We start from the raw sequence: 21,605 nt of genomic DNA on the forward strand, positions 1-21,605 counted from the left end.
CGGCCGGCCACCTGCGACGCCTCGCAGTTCTTTAACACGGCCACCCTGGGGTGCAGCAGCTGTGGGACAAACAGCATCAAGAGTGCTGATGGTGAGTGTGGGAGTGGGGGCAGAGGGGGCTTGGGTCAAGGTTACTGATGTAGGAAACCCGGAAACGAAGCTTTTTTCCGATAATTTGCATTATCTTTGCTTGGAAAAAGGCCGTATGTTTGGATCTGCTTGCAGAATGACAAGTCTGATGAAACTCCAGATTTAAACACAATCACCATAAAATGCAGTACTGTTGTATATTCCCAACAGCCAGGAATTGCGCCTGCTTCACAGTCGCCGCCCTCTTCTGAAAGGAGCAACAGTGCAGAACATTCTCCGTTCAATGCTGATAAAGTGATTTATTCACAGCTTGTGTTTCTCCAGTGCTCCCTCACCAAGATTAGTGGCGGCTGGTGAAATTTGAAAGTGGTGTGGCATAAACGTTTGGGATGACTTTTATGTAGTGAGCGACGTGGGCAAGCTTAATGGACAAACATGAGGTGCAGCGATCCTCTTCATCAGTTACAGCTTCACGATCACTCTGAATCCCCTGAAGGTAGGCATCAGTTACAGCTTCACGATCACTCTGAATCCCCTGAAGGTAGGCATCAGTTACAGCTTCACGATCACTCTGAATCCCCTGCAGGCAGAGCAGCAGCTACATCTTCATATTGACCCTGAATCCCCTGCAGATATGCAGCAGTCCCTTCATTGTCACTCTGAATGCCCTGCAGGTAGGGCACCAGTTACAGCTTCAGATCACTCTGAATGCCCTGCTGGTAGGGCAGCAGTTACATCTGACCCGGAGGACTGGATTGGGTGCTTTACGTGGGCCGTATAAATCATTGTTGAACCTGTCTCTAGTCATCCCCAATTGTTCAAATTTCCCCATAGTATCGTTTTCATGAAACGTCTGTTGAAATTAATATGATGTGAGGTTTTGTAGAACACGTTTCTGGTATAAGAACTGAAGATATAAAGCAAGAGTGCTGTTACGCTAAAGCAAGAGCCACAAACGTGTGAGATAGTGTTTGAAATGGAAAAATAGAGGTGTAAGGACCCTATACCACAGTACCTGCTTACTTTTAAAAGTACCGGTACCGGGTCTGAACTTTTTATTACACCGGCAATCGGCCGATAATTACATTTCACGTGTCTGGTGCTTTCCCCAGTTTTTTCGTTTTTTTTGTTCTTCCCTCAGTCTCTTGGGCGCCCCGGTCACCACCACAGAACCGACCCCAGGTTTGCTCCTATCTTTTTTCCATTCCAACATGATGGCGATGTATGTTGTGTCTCTTGTCTGTCAGTGGAGTGCAATGGTGTTATGTTAAGAGTCTATAAAGCACCACATATTTTTAGGTCTCGACCACCACCACAGCATCACTCAGCACCACCACAGCACCACCACAGCACCACCACAGCACCACTCAGCAACACCACAGCACCACTCAGCACCACCAAAACATCAGTCAGCACCACCAAAGCAAATACACAGCACCACTCAGCACCACAAAAACAAAACTATGCACCAACACAGCAGCACTCAACAAAATGACTACATTACTCAGCACCAGCCCAGCATAAGTCAACACAACAACAGCACCACTCAGCAACACCACAACACCGCTCAGCACCACACCAGCATCAATAAGGGACACACCAGCATCACTTTACACCACCACAGCACCACTCAGAAACAGCACAGCAGCAATCAGCCCAACACCAGCATCACTCAGCGCAACACCAAAATAAATAAATAACACCCAAACATCACTCATCGCCACACCAGCACCACTCAGCACCACCACAGCATCACTCAGCACCACCACAGCATCACTCAACACCACCACAGCATCACTCAACACCACCACAGCATCACTCAACACCACCACAGCATCACTCAACACCACCACAGCACCACTCAGCACCACTCAGCATCACTCAGCACCACCCCAGCACCACTCAGCACCACCCCAGCACCACTCAGCACCACCCCAGCACCACTCAGCACCACCCCAGCACCACTCAGCACCACCCCAGCACCACTCAGCACCACTCAGCACCACCCCTGCACCACTCAGCACCACCCCTGCACCACTCAGCACCACCCAGCACCACTCAGCACCACCCCAGCACCACTCAGCACCACCCCAGCACCACTCAGCACCACCCCAGCATCAATCTGCGCAACCATTCAACAACAACTGGTTCAAATATGTTCTCTCAATGTTTCAAACTTTATTACAAATGTCACAAAAAGATGTTAATATTTCACTTCTGTTCTTGGATTTTCGTCACACTAAAATACACTGAACATAATCTTCACAAACGTTTTGTACAAAAGTTTAAGCTATTGCCATTATAAATTAAAATCTCTTTTAAGTATTAATTATTTAAAAAAATTAAAAGCCATTGTAATTTGTAATATCAATACAGCTAAATCACGTAAATACAAAACATGTTGCATTACAAATGCTATAGGTGTCACATTTGCGAAAGTTAAAACTATTGGCATTGTAAATAACAAAGCGATTAATTTAACTATTTTCAAAACCAACACATAAATAAAAAAAATTGTCATTTACAAGACCAATAGCTCAAACTTTCCTAATGCGAGACCTATTGCATTGCAAATGCTTGTTGACCTCAGGTGCCCTTCCACCCGTTGTCAATGACTTGCTAAAGATAGGATTGTTATTGTACCTTTTCTATATGTGAATGTAATGCTGCCTTTAGAATCAGAAAAGTACGCCCATAGGTGCTCGAAAGCACAGCACTAGCTAGGTCAGGCACTCGCACTGGGCACGGGACGGATGAAGACCTGCGCCAGGGCTGTCCTGGCCGCTGTGCCCCCTTGTTCCTGCCAGGCTGCGTGGTACGAGGCTGCTTTCTCAACAGGACTTGACACATTCACTCAACCGACCCCCTTGGTCCCGTTGTACTCACAACTTGTTTTGTTTTTCGTTCTGGTCCTGCTGCCACCCTCTGTACCCTCGTGCGTCTCTTCAGGTGTCTCTCCAGGCCCTTGGCTGACTTTGGCTTGCATCTGGCTGTCAGATGGCTAATAGTGCACCACATGCAAACTGGTTAAAATCTGTTTAAGATAGGAGTGTAGGCGAGGGTTACACGGTGCATCCCTATTCCCCTGAAAGGATAGCAGTGCAAGCGGACGACATTTTAGGTATAAAGTAATTGGATGGTGTGGACATGAGGGTGGTAGAGAAGGCAATATTAGGGCAAAAGGCAAGGAATGCACGTGGTGAGAGGAGTTGATTGAAAAATAGTTATATGAGAAGGAAGGGAGTGATGTCGGCGAAAGGGATGAGATTATTCGGATAACACAAGCTCCTGGACGGCATACAGGAGACAGCCATGGTTTGGGTGCAGGAGGATCTCACGCCCACGGACAAGATTGGTAATAATACTGGAGTAATGCCGATTAGACGCAAGGGACTGGTTCAGCATGCACAGAAGTGAAATTCACCTTCTCTTGATAGCTGCTGCGTGAAGCAGACGCAGGGACAGTTTACCTCACGGTGCTGCGTCAATAGCAGACACAGGGACAGTTTACCTCGTGCATGGCCCGACTGGAAAGGGCGATTCAAAGACCGTTTAACTCGCAGTACTGCGTGACCAGCAGCAGCCTGAACCATGCATCTCAGGAGGTAGTGTGACCAGCAGAAGCATGGACAGTTTATTCCGTCGTGCTGCGTGAACAGAAGCAGCAGAGACAAGTTACTTTGTGTGGGGAAAAAAAGATCTTGATATGCTTGAGCTCTGAAATTTATGTGTCTGCCTTGTGTGAAGTCAGCGCTGTAGTGAAAGTGAAATCTAAATCAAGCACACGAAAGTGAGAGCGCGGTGGGAGCACGTGAAAGCTAACATCGCCAGAGAGGACACTCTGTGCACGTGCACTTTGGCTGTCCAGGCAAGTGTACATGTCCTGTCCCCCTTCGCCCACTAAACCGACAATAGGTTTCGCCAAGGTGCCAGCTCATATGCTGCGCTGCTAGGCGAGACCTAAAAACGAATGAGTTTATAGTGGATGATACAGAGCAGGTGATTGCAAGTGTACAGTAAGTCATTGTTGGACAAAGTTCACTAGACGAATGGGCTAACACTTTCGCACAGGATCATTCTGGTCAGTAGTTTCATTTAGTTTGCATGTGATGCCCTAAAAAAGGAGTGTCAAGGAATGAAGTGGAGATGTTCATGAATGTAAGTTTTCATTTAAGTGGTGACTATATTATTCAGGAAACAATTGCTAGTTGTACCTGATGAGTTGAGGCCCATAAAGTGCATTTGGGTATGTTCAGCACAAAACATCTTCCAGAGATTTTGATTGAGTGATGATGGTGTACAATTAGTTCCTAAAGAAATTAAGGAATTTATTATCGAAAGGTGTATTGAAAGAGAATTTACATTATAAATGTAAATTTACATCAATCTCTTATGAGCATACTGCAGCTCTATGGTGAAAACTGTGGAGAAGAGTTCATATAAGAGGACGGGAACCTAAAACTCCGAAAGTTGCGGTGAATGGAAAAAGAGCGAGGCTGTTGGTGTAGGAAGGAAGTGGCAGGAAAGACACAGTGATCCATCCAAAAAGATTAGTGTGGGTTATTGGGTAAGAGAGCAAGAAGGAAGGAAGGAAGGTTGGGAAAGAGTGGTCTAATTTCTCAAACTCCAACGTAAGAGTAAAAAAAGTTAATATTAAGTGATGGTAGCATGTGGAATTGGAAAAAAATGTGTTAAGTTACCAGTGCTTGTTTCAGTGCAGTGGTGCAGCAGAGGTGACTAAAACTGAAGAAAGAGGAAAGGTGGATCCTGAAATGAGCCCTCCATTTCGGAGTGCAAAAAAAATCAACCTGTATATTAGATTGTATGTTTCAGTAGTCATTCATGTTCGTCCCGTTGTTGTCTGGATCAATGAATGTCACAGACGTTTGTGTATAATGTCTTTTCTTTCATTGCAGATTTATATTGTTTGTTTTATCTCTTTTGTTTGTTTTTATTTTTTTGTTTTAGATAAGGTTTCATAAAAGGCAAACCGTACAATACCAGTACAGTAAACACAAAAAAGGCCAGTGATTCTTTTAAGATCCACAAATACTAACTCCCAACTAATAAACCTATACCACCCTAGCTACCCGAGGTCTCGGGATATCGGTGACAAAATCATACTGCCTCAGTTTGTATGGCTTCGAAACATATTATTAGGTCAAAACTTTCAACCACCATTTGGTGGCATGCTTCATCATAGAGTACCTCCTCACCCCATAAATATGGTCTGATGGGAGAGCTACATCTCTCTTGTGGAGAAGACCTCTTATGTCTCAAACATCTGTCTTGAGTGGAAGAATATCCAAAATGTGTCCACCTGCAAATCTGGATCAAGCCTATAACCCTCCAAACAAGCTATTGGCACACCTCATCTAAAACACCTGTCCGACACATTGACCTACTATACTAACCTATGACTAACAGCTTTTCACTGCTAAAATCCTGAAACACGTTGTGGTCCTCATTTTAATTATGCCTTTGAGGACAGGAACGCTGCTTGATGGCATTCAGGCTAGTTTCTTGGTCCTGTGTGGCACAGAGTCCTTGATTACATCAGCCCATCGGAAAATACCAGCACCACTGCTTTTTATTATCCTGGACTGGGACACTTTAGAGCTCCACATCCTCTTCCTCTCACCTTCAGAGGTCTGAGTGGAAGGGCTTTTTTTTTTTTTACTTCGATCAACCTGTTCTTCCCTGACCAAAGCAAATGTGCCACCACCTTCTACTCCCTTTCGGATCCAGATACTGGATTCAGATTGCTCACAGCTCTTAATTATAGTCTCTTTTCAACATCTCCTTGCATCCTATGCTTACTTGCATTACTTTGAACTTCTGAACAACTACACTTTTATTCTGGGTCCATTATGGCCAAATATTCCAATCTCTCCTTCAGTGATCTTCATCACTGTATCATGGCAGTCTACTTCAGTGCATGACAACAAGCTGAAATTAAATTGAGACCTCCCTCTCATCCTCATTCCCATGGTAAAGACCAGCACCTGATTTGGACTAAAGCTGTCATCCTGGCTCACAAATCCCCCTCCTTGGTTAAAAACATTTGTCACACCGTAGACCGTAGAAAAGCAGGAGCTGACTGAAAAATAGATTTGAGTCTCAGTTTGACAGATCAAACATTACTTAATGGACTCTTGGATAGGGTATATCTTTAACATACTGCTTTTATCAAGACTAGACTTTTGCAACACTGTATACCTTTATCTTTTTTGGCTCCTCCTTTTAGCTTCCAAAACATTTATGGCACTACTTCACTGCCCCTTTTAGGTCTCTCATTGCGAACCGATCGCGAACCGATCGTCGCTGCAAGACTATTGCAATCGTTTCTGCTTTCAAGGAGTCAAGGGAGACAGGAGACAAGTGATGTGCACGCGCAACCTGGCGGAATCAGATCAGGTCGCGTGCGCATTCACTATCTCCTGTCTCCTTAGCTCCTTGGAAGCAGACACACACACTAAGTCACACACACGAGCGCACATACACGCAATTACACATAGACACCCACCCCCCGCCGCTGCGCGCACATACACACACACACAGACGCACGCATCCACACACGTGCACAGCCCACCCCCTCCCCCCCACACACTCACCGGGCTCTTTCCGCGTGTTCCGTGTCCCTCTCTCCCTCGTCAGCCAGTGGGTCAGTCTCGAGCTCCCTCCGCAGCGCTGGTCTTCACCCGGGCCCCCTCCTGACACCGGGACTTCAGCTGTCGGACTTCGTTCGCCATAACAAGGAGCACGCATGCGCGGCCAGCCCCCGCCCTCTCACTATCAGCCCTGGCTGCTTTCGGTTTCGCTGTTTTTTTGAAGCGCTATAACGAGAGTGGCGGCAGTGTGCGCTTGATGTAACCTGGGAAAGGGACACTGGACCTGCAGAAAGAAGACGCTGTGTGCACCGACTGCCTGCTTGTCATAGCTTCTCCCGTCAGCCTGTCTCCGCATTTGTCAGAACTAGAGGGGACTCTGGTATCCGAGGGGACCATAGCCAGAGGGGGCTGTTCCCGGACGCCCTCCGCCTCAGCAGGGTTAAAAGACCCCTAGCTGGGCTGCCCGACAGAGCCCGCGCAGGTCCACCCTGCTGCTACTGGCCCTCGCCTGGCTGGGGGCGCTGCTGTCCATGGAAGACGCCAAGGGCACCTACTACCACCGCCTGCTGACTTCCGGCAGCTGCTACAACCTGTACACATCAGGCAGCAGCCCGCAGCACTACCCGGGCAGACCCATGGGCAAGCACAAGTAAGACGGCTCTTTACTCCTGCGCCTGCTACGCGTCCTTGCGCCGGTGCCTGCACCCCTGCGCGAGCACGGCTTCATGCCCAAAGAGCAGAGACACTGGAATTATGCTGCAGGGGGGAAATATCAAATTATGCTGCATGGCTGACTAAATTATGTAACAAGAAATAGCAAGTTCGGAGCCTAATGAGATACATTTTGTGAAAGTTCTGCCTTGTTGAATTGTGTGTATACGTTAATACTGTCAGGGCAAATATTTCAGTTCATTAGTATTATTTAGACACCAAAATACATAGATAACCTACAGAAAAGGGACCAGACAGCCCTTTCAAAGGGGCCTCCACCGCTCAGCAACACGCGTCTCGGGGTTTGAGTAACTTTTCATCTGTTTGAGCTCGAAACATTTTTTTATCTGCAGATTATGCAGGAGATTATCGACTATGTCGACTATGCGGCAAATGGGGCGAATCCTTAAGTATGCCGAAAACTCAGTGACCACAAAAACTCCAGCGGCCCTACTTAACAGTTAGGTATAGTTCTGGGTAAAATAGGTCTGTCATGGGTATTAGATCTTAACATGCATCGGGGACAGTGGCACCGGGTCCAGAGGCTTCGGGGGCCCAATACACCTTTTTACATCCCACATGGCAGGCAGAGGCAGCAGGGTCACATTATCTGTGCTTGCATTAGGACCCCTGGCACCCTTGCTCTCCGCTGAGGTCCCTATGGGGACCATTGCCCACCAGTAACAACCACGAGGGACAGGATGGGGACTGAAGCAGGCACGTGGAAAAGAGTGTGATACACATTAAAAACTCGCATTTTGTCTCAGCTGGTTTGAGTCTCGACTGAAGAACAGTGGATTTGGAGGGCGACACAATTGAAATCAATTAACAGGACTATGTTATGGCAGGTGGGGAAGGATTTCACGGTGGCAGGGGCAGCACATGCAATGATATGTGATATTATGTGCACATCCCTCACGTCAGCCCATAGGTAGAGTTCAGCTCACTGACACGATATGCACATGATAGGTAGACTGTGATCCTTCAAACGCCTTCATCTGGCCTGCATAAAGTCAGTCCATGGCAAGACGGGGATAATAGGGAAGGGGGGCTATTAGGGTGTGAATTTGATAATTCTGTGTGCTCTGAAACAGCAGGACTAGCCAGTTGAATTTACAAAGCCAGTAGATATGGGATTGGCTACCATCCTTGTGGCTATGCCAATGCTTTTTTGTCGAGTTGGCAGACTCAGCTGAGAGGCCAACAACTGAATGGGTGCGTGCGAAGAGTCAGGTAGCCTGTACTTCTGCCACTACACCAATTCAAAGTTTAAATTGTTTTGGGGATGCAACGCATTGTCATGTACAATGCCAAAAACTCAAACTTTAATGCTGCGAGACCTATTGCATTGTAAATGCTTGTATTCTGAAGAGAAGTGACCATGTCACACGTGCAGTGTCTATTCTTCACTAGCAGCAAATTGTCCTATATATATGTAACTGAAGTCACTGTTTTATCCATCGTACTTCAACCAAGAAGGCTCACCATTCACTTCAGCCAAATTCCAGGTTCACAAAATGCAAGGTACTTCCACTCCAACATCCTCCTCTTTGTTGCTCACTTCCAGAGAATATGCTTCAAAAGATAATCCTTAATCATTTTGATGTTTATACTTTGGAACCTCTTGTGCCTATGCAGCTGAATAGTGGTGGCTCCGCCTTCTTCACCTTCATTGGGTACAGGACCCGGTGAACATTTCTTAGTGGAACTTTCCTTAAAATCTTTATGATAAAGAAAGGAGTGATGCGCCTGGCCAAACAACAAAAAAGTGAAATGGAGAATCAAATATTTGGCTCCACGAAAGGCAAAGTATAAAACAATATCAAGTGAATGAAGGAAGGCAAAATCTAACTAATGCCAAGTGGATCAAGCACGGGTGGACAAATCATAAAGGGATAAGGGAGAATCAAAAAATCCAGACTCGGAGGGTCGTTTGAAAAGCTTCAAAAACCCTGTAAAAGCTTGTACTCTTTCAAATGTTGGAAAATGATTGGAAAACTGACAACTCCTATAGTAGAGTACAACAGATTGCTGGGCAATAAAATAAGAGTATCTCAAACAATAGCCGATTTATCATTTTGAGGTTCTGGTACTACTTACACTTGTGGATGGAAGAAGTGCACCAGCTTTGTCACATTGTCTTCCACAGCTTGACTCAAATGTGGGATCAGAAGCTCTTGGTGGAAAGGTACGATTTCATTTGATTAAGCAAAAAGGTATCTTGAAGGTTGGATGGGGCGTGGGGTGGAGACTGTGGTGAAAGAGTAGCAGACTCGAGATGTAATAAAAATTATAAAAACGTATGAACAACTGTTTTTAAGTGACGTACCACAGGGTTAGCATTGTTCCAGAACTGGAAAAACAGTGGTTAGCAACACCAAGAGCCCTGATTACCATGATGGATGAACACATTAATAAAGGAAAACATTTTTGCCTCGTTTGGTGTCTCCAGCATCACATTTTAGCCGGTGATCACTATTTCTAAATTTGAAAAAGGAAACTTGTAAAGAATTTTCTTTTCTGATCGGGATCTAACCTCTCAGTTTAAGCTTCGTGGTGATGATAAACACTTGTTTTTATACAGAATAATGGAATTTTTAATTAATTGTAAAAAGAAACTAATTTGAAGCTCTTGATCTAAATCATTTCAGTGATTGCAAATAGTTCAACAAAACTGTATATGAATTTCAGTAACAAGTCTGTTGGATGGATATTTAGAGTGCAGGTACACTGTTCGTAACATGATCACTGATTCTTTCCTCGCTACATTTGTTTGCTTTGTTATTTAGATTGATCCCTACGTTTATGTATTTGATTACTGGTGACTTCGAGTTACCGAAAATCAAGGAGGCACTCCATATGTCAACAACGGAGATGATAAAATTAGCAAATCAGAATAAAGAACTGAAGGAAGACCTTGAGCGCCTTGAGAATCACTCTAGTAAGAATAATTTGAGACACGTCAATGTGCAGGAAGCAATCGAAGGTGCGGATATAAGAGGTTTTGCAATCTGGCTGCTAAAAGAAACTGTTAAAAAAGCTCCCCTAATGTAAAACTTGCCCAGGAGATACAACGGGTGCATCGCGGTCCATTTAAAAAGAACCTGGCTAAGCAAAACCAATGGAAACTTGCAATCAATTTTCTACATACACTGTTAAAGAAACAATTCTATCCTCGGCCTTAAAGGAGGGCAGTATATCTTCAAAAGCCTTTTCTAGTTCGTTCAAAATTAAAGGTTGTGTTTAACCATGGACAGGAGAGGGTGAAAGATGGATGTCAACGAGACCTATGATTGATTGTTAAGAAAATCATTATTCTAAGATCCATGGGACAGAGGCCGAATAGGCATCGGCCTATAGAAGGGAGGGTTTCCCAAAGGGAGGGGGGTCACAGGGAGAGTGAGTGAGTGAGTGGGGGGGGGAAGCTTGCACTGGGTGGTTAGCAGTGGGGAAAAAAATATCCTCAATCTCACATTATAAGCCGGCTGTTATGGTGGATACGGGTTTTACTCTTAGATGGCAGGTCCCTTTCCCATGAGTAGAGGGGTTAAATTCATTACCTGGAATGTTAATGGGTTAAGGTGTCCTCGTTGACAAACTATCCAGTCTGATCAGTCAGGGAGGTGGTTAGTGGCTTTTTTTAAATTTGGGCTTGCATGCGCCTACTTTTATGGTCCCAACAGTGATGACCCGATGTATATTTTGTAAACTACAATCAGACATGCTTGAAATAGTATCACCAGTATTAATTGGAGGTGATTTTAATGTCCTTCTTGATCCTATTAAAGAGAAATCTAATCAGAGTCACTTTGTTGGGGCTCCTCAAGTACGACGAGCTTTGAAAAATGTTACATGATTTAGATTTGGTGGATGTTTGGAGGGTAAAAATGTGCAATAAACAAGGGTGTACATTTCATAGTAAGAAACACGGCCACTCTTCTAGATTGGTTTATGTACTATCTGATAGGCCAAGTGTGGTCAATATTACCAGTATTTTGGTCCTACCTAGTCATGTTTCTGACCATGCCCCGATATTGTTCTCCTATGTTGGGAAAAGGCCAATCCTATCCCAGATGGACACTTAAAAGGTCCCTGTTGGCAGATGTTGATCTAGCAAGGGCCCTTAAATCAGCCACTGTAGACTATTTGGCAATATCGGATCTACATCCATGGACTATGTTTGGGATGGCTTTAAAGCTAACATCAGGGGCTTCTTACATAGTCGTATCTGCTCTAAGAATAGGGCAGGTGCCCGGAAGCTACAAGCTCTGGAGGAGAAAATTCTTTCATTGGAGAAGGAGGTGTCTTGGATCTTCCACGGGAGTGCTGACAGGGTTTCCCAGCTTAACAGGTGCTTGGAGGATGCCCGCCAGGATTATAGAGGGAAGTTAGATAATAAATGTAGGGCACAGTGGATCATAAAAAATATGCAAAACTTTGAGTATGGTGAGCAGGCATATGCTCTCTTGGCGTGGAAAACAAGAGTAGACCGCACACAAAATAACATTAATGAATTGATAATAAATGATAACTGGGATAAGTCAAGTAGTGTGGAGGATATGCAAGCCTGCCTTCTCTCTTTATTTGCAGAATTGTATCAGGAAGAGATTGTGCCCAATATTGATATGCTTCAAAGTTGGTTGAAGAGTAAATCTCTACCAACTTTAACCAACGAAGGATGTGGGTGTTTAGACGCCCCAATCACTGAGACAGAAATTAGACAACAAATAAGAACATGTAAAAGTAACAAGGCTGCTGGTATGGACGTGCTTCCGAGTGAGATTTACAAACTACTCATTGAGGAAGTGGTCCCGATAATGGCTATCTTATTTAACACGGTGTATAAAATGGGAGGTCGGGTCCCGAATTCCTGGAAAGAAGCAACTATCGTTTTAATCTTCAAACCTGGGAAGGATCCCCTAAAAGCAGATTCCTACAGACCAATCTCTGCGAAATGCTGATTATAAAATCTTTATGAGCTTTCTTGCAGAGAGATTGGTCAAGTTGGCACCTCAGCTGATAAACCGGATCAAAAAGGGTTTATCACGGGGATATATTCAGGAGCAGACCCAGCAGCTAATTGGCAACATCGATCTGGCAATAAGCCGAGCGGATCCCTTGGCCATAGTGGCATTCGATGCAGCTAAGTCATTCAACCGAGTGTGTTGGGTATATTTATGGGAGGTACTTAGGGTGATGGGTTTCGGCCCTATCTTTGTTCAAACCTTAATAAACTGTTATCAAGGTGCCTCCGCTAACATTCTGTCTACTGGTGTGCTGACTACTAGTTTTAATATTCATAGAGGAACCAGACAGGTTTGTCCTATCTCCCCCTTGCTCTTTGACATCTATATAAAGCCATTAGCAAAAGCTAGAAGATTAGAAGATGAAATCTCCCCTTTCAAATCTCAGCAATATTGTAGTAAGTTGGCTCTGTATGCTGACGATTTGTTGCTATACACGGATAATTCCGGGGCGGTTATTCCAAGGGCTGAGGCCCTGTTAGTAGAATTTGGCTCACTATCTGGATACTTTGCTAACACTGCCAAAACAGAGGTAATGTGCTGGGACATCGATGGCTGGGATGGCACAACGAGTAAGGAGTTTAAATATCTGGGTATCACCATTGTTAAGGATCTGGATAAAGTCACCCAGATTAACTTGAATAAGATCATTAAAGGAGTGGATCATACATTTGCAAGATGGAAAAATCTCCCATTGACAATCTGCGGCAGGGTCAACTTGGTGAAAATGGTTAACTTGCCCAAGTTGACTTACCTGTTTAATGCCATCCCCCTTGAACTCCCCAGTAAAGATATACGTAAAATCCAGAGTAAGATCTGGAGCTTTGTGTGGGCTAATAAGGGGGCAAGGCTGTCTTCTAAAAAGCTAAGACATAGGCTCACCAAGGGAGGATTAGCCTTACCAGATATTAGTTGGTACTCTAATGCATTTCCATTTAAAAACATCAGGATGTTACTTGTAAAATCAATAGAGACATCTTAGGGAAGATTACTGGGGGAAATGGCGAAGTCATAGGGGGGTGGTGGAGAAGCCTTTTTGTACAAATTTGGGGCACCTAGGTTCTTCAAAAAGGTTCGGCTGAAAGTTCTTAGGGCAGCCCTTATTGTTTGGCTCAAGGTTAGACGTAGATTGGGTATAGGGTATTATTCGGACTTCGCTCCAATCTGGAATTCCCCAGGGACTCCGTAATGTTTGAGGGATAGCCTCGCAACCCCAATTAAAAGGGTGGGGATTACTATCTGGTCAGAGCTTGTGTCTGCTGAAGGTGTGTACCCATGGGAGGTCTTAAGAGCTAAAGTCGGTTGCAGCTTTTCTAGATTCAAATATTTACAATTGATCTCCTAGTATGCATCAGAAAAGGAGGATATACAAGGAAATTGGGAGATGGAGCAATTACTACAATAAGTAAGACGTTTATGGCGATGGAAGAGCTGGAGCTTCTCCCGCAATATACAGCGTGAAACCAGTCGGCTCTTGAGCCTGTGTCTGAAGATTTGTATGAACCATCCCTGAAGCTTTTGTATAATTTTGTAAAACCAGCTAGTCTAAAAAAGAATAATTTCTTTGTCCTCAATAGGCTTTACTACAACCCGGTAAAAATCGCTAAGTTTGCACCATTATCTGCCCCCAAATGTCCGAGGTGTAACCTTCTCATCGTCTATGATATCCACATCTTTTATGACTGTCCTGATCTTAGATCTTTCTGGAGGAAGGTAGAGGATGTTTTAAGTGGCATCTTTAAACTTAAAATTAAGGTTAATCCCTCATTGGTAATATTCGGAGATGATGGAATTCCTGTGAAGTATTTCCAGCATGCACATAGAGACCTTTTGTTATATTTGATATTAATAGCTCGAAGAGAAGTCTGTAAGAAGTGGAAAGACCCTCTGCCCCATCGTGTAATGATTGGTTAAAAGCTGTATTTGCTACAGCACGCACAGACCAGAAGGGAGAAATTGAGATCAGGGAGAACATCTGGCAGGCCTTAATCTCTTGGGGTAGACAGTTGTGTTTGGTATAGTTCTGACCAAGAACAACCTGGTCCTATGATTACACCATGCCTCCAGCGAAGTGGGTGGGCCCAAGCATATGCAGCAGCCGTTGGGCGCTGAGGTATGACTTAACGCCTTCTCTTTGAGAATTGCAGATGTTTATTGGTGAGATGAGGATACAAAAAAACGATATGAATTTTAGTAACCAGTCTGTTGGATGGATATTTGGAGTGTGCAGGTACGCTGTTCGTAACATGTACACTGATTCTTTCCTCGCTACATTTGTTTGCTTTGTTATTTATATTGATCCCTACGATGGTGTGTTTTATTACTGGCGACTTCATGGATATTGAAGCAATGTTTCTTTGTTCCCTGGCCACGATGTGGTAGCCAATTGGCTTCATGGAGTGATTAAGAAATTGCGAGCACTCTCTTCTCTTGAATATTTTGTAGTGCTTAATGCTTCTGTGAAATATATCAGGTCTCCTCTTCTTCTCAGAAACCAGCTGGAGATCCCAGGCTATTACTCCCACCTGGAGGCCTTTTATGAAGACAAGAAAGGGATTCTTCTGCCTGGTACAGGGTCCCACGCATGTCAACAGCCAGTCCATTGGCTGCCATCGATCCACCGATACATGTATCCTGAGATGAAGGTAAGAGGTGTAGGATAAAGATGGTGCCTCGGTTAGACTGGACAGTAAGGGGAGGATCATTTTGAATGTCCGATATAAAATGCAATGCATGAAGGGGGCAGCTGGCATGGTGGTGTCAGCGGCCTATTTTTACACGTTACGGGTTTACAGTGTTCTTCAAAGTTTTTTGATAATGTCATATACTCATTTTTGTTAATTGACAAAGTTGTGGTTTATTTTTAATTCATTCAGCTATTAGTTTTCAAGTACAACACATACCCTGGGCCCTGGATAAAGCAATGTATTTACAACAGAATCACACTAACGAAGTAGGTGGGTTCCAGGAAGAGTGTAGAATGAGGCCCATTCTAGGAAGTGTTCTCTCAAATACCTGACTTTTTAATGCAGAATAGCATTGTGAAGACAGTCTGAGGTCTGTAGCATCACAAATCTGCCTTGTGGTTCAACTGGGTCCATGAATACAGATTCTCTGAATGCTGTAAAGTTTTATATTTCAACATTCGTTTTGCTTCTGCTTAAACTCGTGCATCCTAGTTAGGGTTATGTAAAGTCATCCTCTTGTAAACTTCCTATACTTTCTAGAAAAAACACCCGTAGATCAGAAGTTTTGCTGTATGTTAACCTCGTGTTAAATTGATCTGGTTGAGCCCTTTTTCAGTTGTTTTGTGTAAAAATGTTTTTTTATTAATGTCACAAGGAAAGCCATTTTTAAGTTCAGTCATGAGAAACTGACACTTTTCATCAAGTCTTTCCCGTAATGAAAACTTAACGAACCCCTTTACCAGACACAATGTATACAGCTATTTTTGTATTCCCAAGTGCATTTTTGGTAGATGCCTGACAAATCACTCTGGGTCTGGATGACAGACGCCTTAGCACATTGTAATGTATCCAAGAAATGTGGCATAACAACCAGTAGGTATAGCTGTATTCAAGAATTGGTTCAAACGGAATATATAGACTTTGAAAAATCTCTAGCACCCAAAATAAAACATCTTCAAAAAGGTTTTGTCTGTCTGTCGTGCCCCTGACTGAGCATGTAAATTCATCAGTGCTGCCAAAAAGTTCTCGTATTTCATTGTCCAAATTATTGCTCTTCGAATGAAAACTTGACTCCAACAGTAATTCACTTCTGTGCAGGTAGGTTTGGGGTGCTTTGGAGAGAAGTATTCAAACTTGCCTTGAGATGTCCAACAAACCATTCCACTAAATAAAAAAAGCATTGCCTTACATTACACTTAAAAAAAAACATTTATTAGCGTAAGCATTCCTATATGTTTAGAGGTATGGAGCCAAAGCTAACATCAATCCCTAGTTGTGGTCAAGAATGTAAACCTACCTATAGTCTAAATTATACTAAGCCAATGTTTAGAACATTTCAAGTGCATTTAAAAGCACTGCATAGAGAATACAAACATAGAAATTCTCAATGACTTTCTACATTACAACCTGGACCGAGTTTAATAATTTTAATGACTTGATAAACAGTTTTGGTCTTCCGTTAAGAAAAATGATAATTTTTGAACCTGCCAGTTGTGAGCAACTTTTGGGGATTTTTCACAAGTACATAGGACAATGCTAATTGAAAAAGAGAGACCGTAGCAGCATCAATAAACCTTCAGTATTGTGTTTTATAGAAAATATTTTATTTTATTAGTTTTATTTTAACATAGCCAGATATGTAGCTCCGAAATACAGACACGCCATACTCTATAGTTGAATGCACTATACAAGAAATAATAAGAGTGATCTTCAAGATATTAAAGATGTGTTTCAATCCAAACATAAACTGGGCATGTTCAATCCAGAGGCAGACTACAACTTTAGTAGCAAACTGAGAGCTAAAGGTAACCGTTTCCATTTCTTCCACGTGTTAAAAAACTTGGATTGAAGGTTATTAAATCTGTAAATGTCATCAGAAGCTCAGCACAGAAGACACTATACTCTGAGACAGTCAACCACTATTTACTAGTAGTTAAAGTAAACCACTCCTGATTACTATTGTGTATTCAATTGATGCCTCCTCTAGAAGGCTGTCCACGTAGAATTCGTTTTTTAGGTCTCGGCTAGAAGCGAGCGAAGCTCGCTCTCGCCAAAGACCTATAGTTAGCGTGTCAGCGTTCCAGGAGGACAGCACTGGCCGCGCGCGGCGATTTGTTAAGGTCACGCGCACGAGAACGCGCTCGCGGCCAGGTGCTGTCCTTCTCGAAAGCTGCCTCCCTTCCCCGTGCAGGGCGGGCCGCCGCGCTGCCTGCGGCGACCCGGAAGCATTGCCGGCCAAACCGGAAGTAGGTGCTCAAATAACACAGCTCGATTTAAAACAAGCCCTCTCACTTATGTTCATATTTGCTCGTCTGCCCCAGAGCTTTGAGGGACACTGTGTCTGGCTCTCAGCGTCGGTGCTGTGAGGCTGCTGCGACGCTGGGTCTGAGACTACAGGGTCTGGAAGCAGCAGGACTGAGTAGAGCATGTACTGGAGGAGGGGGCGGGCTACCGAGGGTGATAGCTGCGGCGGCGGAGGAGCGGGGTGAGTAATGCCAGAGCGCAGACAGAGGCACACTCCAGCCCTGAGCCTGCACGCACACACACACGGCCAGGCACCTCCAGCTGCCACTCTGCGGGAGCGCAGCCCTGCCCCACCCCCTCAGCCGGAGAGCAGCCGCGCACAGACCGCGGCCCCTCCGCCTCCAGCGCTTCTGACAGAAACTTGTGCCTGGACCCGCCGGCGCCCCGGACGGACCACGGAGGTGCCTTCAGGGAGACTGACCCATGCAGAGGGTACCGAGGAGCCCGCCGGGGACACCCCGGCATTGTAGAGCAGCAGGTAAGGGCCGGAAGCTGCTTCTTTAAAAAGTGTTCCATTTGGGAGTCTTACATCTACTGCATTAGTTATTATTGCATTTTTTTCTTAATTGGGATGTGGGAGAGCGCGCCACAACTGCCGAATTTTCTGATTAAAGAGCCTACTCTACAGACACATACATCTTTGATTAATCCCCTCAGCGTTTGGAGATGCTTCAGGAGCGCTATTTTGCAGCAGAGTAAGGCTCTATTTGTATAGCGAGCTGCTTAAAGAGTAAAACAGATAGAATTAATTATGTCCCAAAATAATGATGCCTATTACACAGGTGCCTACAGATAAAAAAAATGTGCAGGCTATCACGATGCAATAATTCACAATATATAATGTTCATTGAGCTTGGCAACGTCGTATATTAAATAAAGTACTCCTTGATGTCAATGAGGTGTAGTCAGGGGTAGTGGCTGCAAACCCTGGATAGACCACCGGTGCGACAGCAACAGGCAGGTTTTTAAGCCCTATTTACTGTTGTCTGTTACCACACTTGGACAATTCCCTAGTTACCACATCTATTTTATTTATTGTTGTAAAAATGTATTTATCCTGTGATGTTTTATTATTGCTCTAGTGGATTTCGAAGGAGTCAAAAGTTTGAAATAAACGTGCCTTGTTCCTTCCAGTTGTCACACTTTGACAATTCACTAGTTGCAACACTTTGACACTGACTCACTCACACTAACTCTCTTACTCACACTGACTCTCACTCACACTGACTCTCACTCGCACTGATTCTCTCACTCAAACTGACAGACTCTCCAACTCTATCACTCACTCACTGTCACTACCAGACTCTCACTGGCTGACTCTCCCACTCAGTAACTCACTCACTCACTGTCCAGACTCTCACTGACCGACTCACCCACCCACTCTCTCTCACTCACTAACTGACTCTCTCACTCACTGACTGACTCGCCCACTCATTCTCACTCACTGACTCACTCACTCGCTCTCAACACATATTGCAGTACAAATGCAATAGGTGTCACATTTGCGAAAGTTATAACTATTGGCATTGTTATACACAATGCCAATAACTCAAACTTTAATGCTGCGAGACCTATTGCATTGTAAATGCTTGTTTTATTACTGCAACTAACTTCTTACACTCATTACATCTAGTTTGCATCTTTTCCTTGATAGGGCTCTTTGAATGTATTAAGATTTTTTTTAAACTTTATTTTAATTTCTGGCTACCATACAAAATGAAATGACGTGTCAAAGTTTGCACGCACAGAGCATTTCCTCCGTGACTCATTACATCCACATCATACCAGGTGGGGATACTGGATACACTCCCGATATTTCCAATCTTTGCTTACTTCCAGGAAATTACTGAAAACCTGGCTATTTGCTAGCTAAATTCCACTTTCATAATCCAGATGTAGGTTGACTATCCGCTGAGCGCCTAGACGCTCCCGGGCAATCGTGCGCGACATAAATCCTAAAATCAATCAATCAATCTGGGACGCAGTATATACAACATCGCTCACTGACCCCCAGCAACTCCACAAGCCACCCCCAAACACACCATGAGCTTCACGGGAGTTAATGGCATCCGTTCCAAAGCAGCTCCACTCATCACGACAGCTCCATTTCCAGTGCTGTTGGTCTCTGTATTCTCTGTCCGAATCAGGTATGCCTGATAGGGGCTCCAGGTGTCCTTCAGACGGCTTCAGATTGGCATTGGATTGAGTGTTACAATATGTCATGTCCAGATGCCATTCCTGTATCGTCAGCAGTAGTCCCTATGCCTATTGCAGTGCTTTTGTATGCTTCTCCAGTAACCATTCCAATGCCACCAGATGTCGTTCAGTCTTCAGGATGCCCCTGTTGTAGCTGAGCAGTGCCAGTCGGGGAGAAGGCTCAATAGGTTCACCGTTCTCTCTCAGCTCTCCCAATATAGCATCCCAATAGTGCCATATCCCGAGGCAGAACCATGCCACATGAGCAAAGCCTGCCCTTACTCCACATTTAAGGCAGCACAATGTGACCCTTAACCCATAGTAATAGGTGGACTGGAGTGTAATATAATCTGTTAAGATATTTAAAAATGTATCCGCCACTGCCGTCTGTTCAGGAACATCGTTTTGACAACAGAAGAGCAAAAAGTCCATTGCTAATCATTGATAACTATACCGAACTCCTTTTGCCATTCCAGCCTATCTTTAGTTTCTCCTGGCAGCCCTGTCTTGGGAGCTTGTGTACAGTTTCACATTGAGGCTTTGGTGAGTTGCAGTCTACAGCAGATAAGTCGGGGCCGGAAACTATAGAGGTTCCTTCAAACCTTCCTCTAATAACCGAAGCATCATGTGATATGCCCTAGAATACGGAAACAAAGCTATCAAAGTGGGTGTCCGCCTGCACATGTTCCCAGCTGTGTAGCACACCATCCCGAAAGGAGTCACCCATATGCCTCAAATAAAACCCTTGTCGTACTCCCACCTCCCTCCTGTCATGTCCCAAGGGGAACCACATACAACATTCCATCTGGAGGTCAGTCAGCCTCTTCCAGGATTATGCCGTAGTGTTTAGCAGGTCAAAGTTGTTATAGTGTCGTATCAGCCTATCAAGTAGCTTCCTAGGAAGTGAAAGTGGAGAGGCGGCATCCATTTCCAGGCCATAAATGAGGAAGATCCCCAGGGCTGTGTAGCCAGTAATGGGCAAACATGCACTGTACAGCTCTGTAATAAGCCTCCAGATCTGGGGCGTTCAGTAATCCCATATGATGGGGGAGAGTTAATTTTTCCCAACTCTTGCACAGCTGTACCCCAGGCCAAATGCACCAAAAAGGCCCACAAATTGTGGAATACTGCTCATGGAAGAAGGATCGGAATATTCACTAAAATGAACAAGAAACTGGGCAGCACTACCATCTTCATTATGACAATGTGCCCGCTAAACAACAGAGGCAGTCCGATCCATCTGTCACCAGATTCTGTGAGCCGACGAATGGCTTTGCCAGAGTGGTCCAGCAGTGCCACTGACAGGTCAGTGTGGACCTTAATACTCAAGTAGTGCACAAAGTCAATCATCCACTGCAACGGGTACTCTATTTGCTCAGCTGCAATGGCCGCAGTGAGTGGGAGTATTAGGAATTGATCACAATTAAAATGCAAGCCTGAATGCCAGTTAACAGCACAGCCTCACAGAGAACGGGTAATAAATTATGCTCTGGATTCCGCACCTAGAGAAGTGCATTATCTGCGTATGAGAATATAATCTGGTTGTAATGAGAGAAACAGAACTCCGGATGCGCGTGGTATGTGCGCAGTGTGCAGGCCGAAGGTTCGGCCACCAGGGCATACAATAGTGGCGATCAGGTACAGCCCCTCTTCTTGCCCTTTGTGATGTCAATGGCATCGGCGACTATGCTGTTAACATGAACCCGGGCTCCTTAATGAGTTTTAAATCGACTTCTCCAACCCTAATTCATCGTAACACCGCCAGCATGAACCCCCACTCAATAGAATCTAATGGTCTTTCGGGTTCCAGAAATGCTGTTGTGCGCTCACTTCTGAGTTAATCGGAGAAATTGCACCAAAGAGGGTTCTGAAAGTGTAAATTAGTGACCGACCTGGTATGAACACGGATTGCTTGGGCCTAACAATAACTGGGAGTAGAGGAGCTGACCTTTTTGCTAGTACCTTCATGAAAATGTTGGTGT

The 21,605-nt window shown here is 44.5% G+C and overlaps 1 protein-coding gene across 2 annotated transcripts in view; it reads left to right on the top strand.

The window, feature by feature from the left end:
• The window catches only part of DENND11 (DENN domain containing 11), a 219,471-nt gene that overhangs the window by 118,575 nt on the left and 79,291 nt on the right, over positions 1-21,605 (top strand). For both annotated transcript variants that reach the window (XR_013605497.1, XM_078671839.1), the window contains exon 4: positions 14,928-15,081. Coding sequence is in view for 1 of the 2 variants with exons in the window: in XM_078671839.1 (XP_078527965.1) it covers positions 14,928-15,081 (154 nt within the window). In the remaining variant the exon portion in view is untranslated. The remainder of the gene's footprint in view (positions 1-14,927; positions 15,082-21,605) is intronic.

The sequence above is a fragment of the Lissotriton helveticus genome, chromosome 1_1 (genome assembly GCF_964261635.1).
Source record: "Lissotriton helveticus chromosome 1_1, aLisHel1.1, whole genome shotgun sequence".
In the NCBI taxonomy this organism is placed as follows: Eukaryota; Metazoa; Chordata; class Amphibia; order Caudata; family Salamandridae; genus Lissotriton; species Lissotriton helveticus.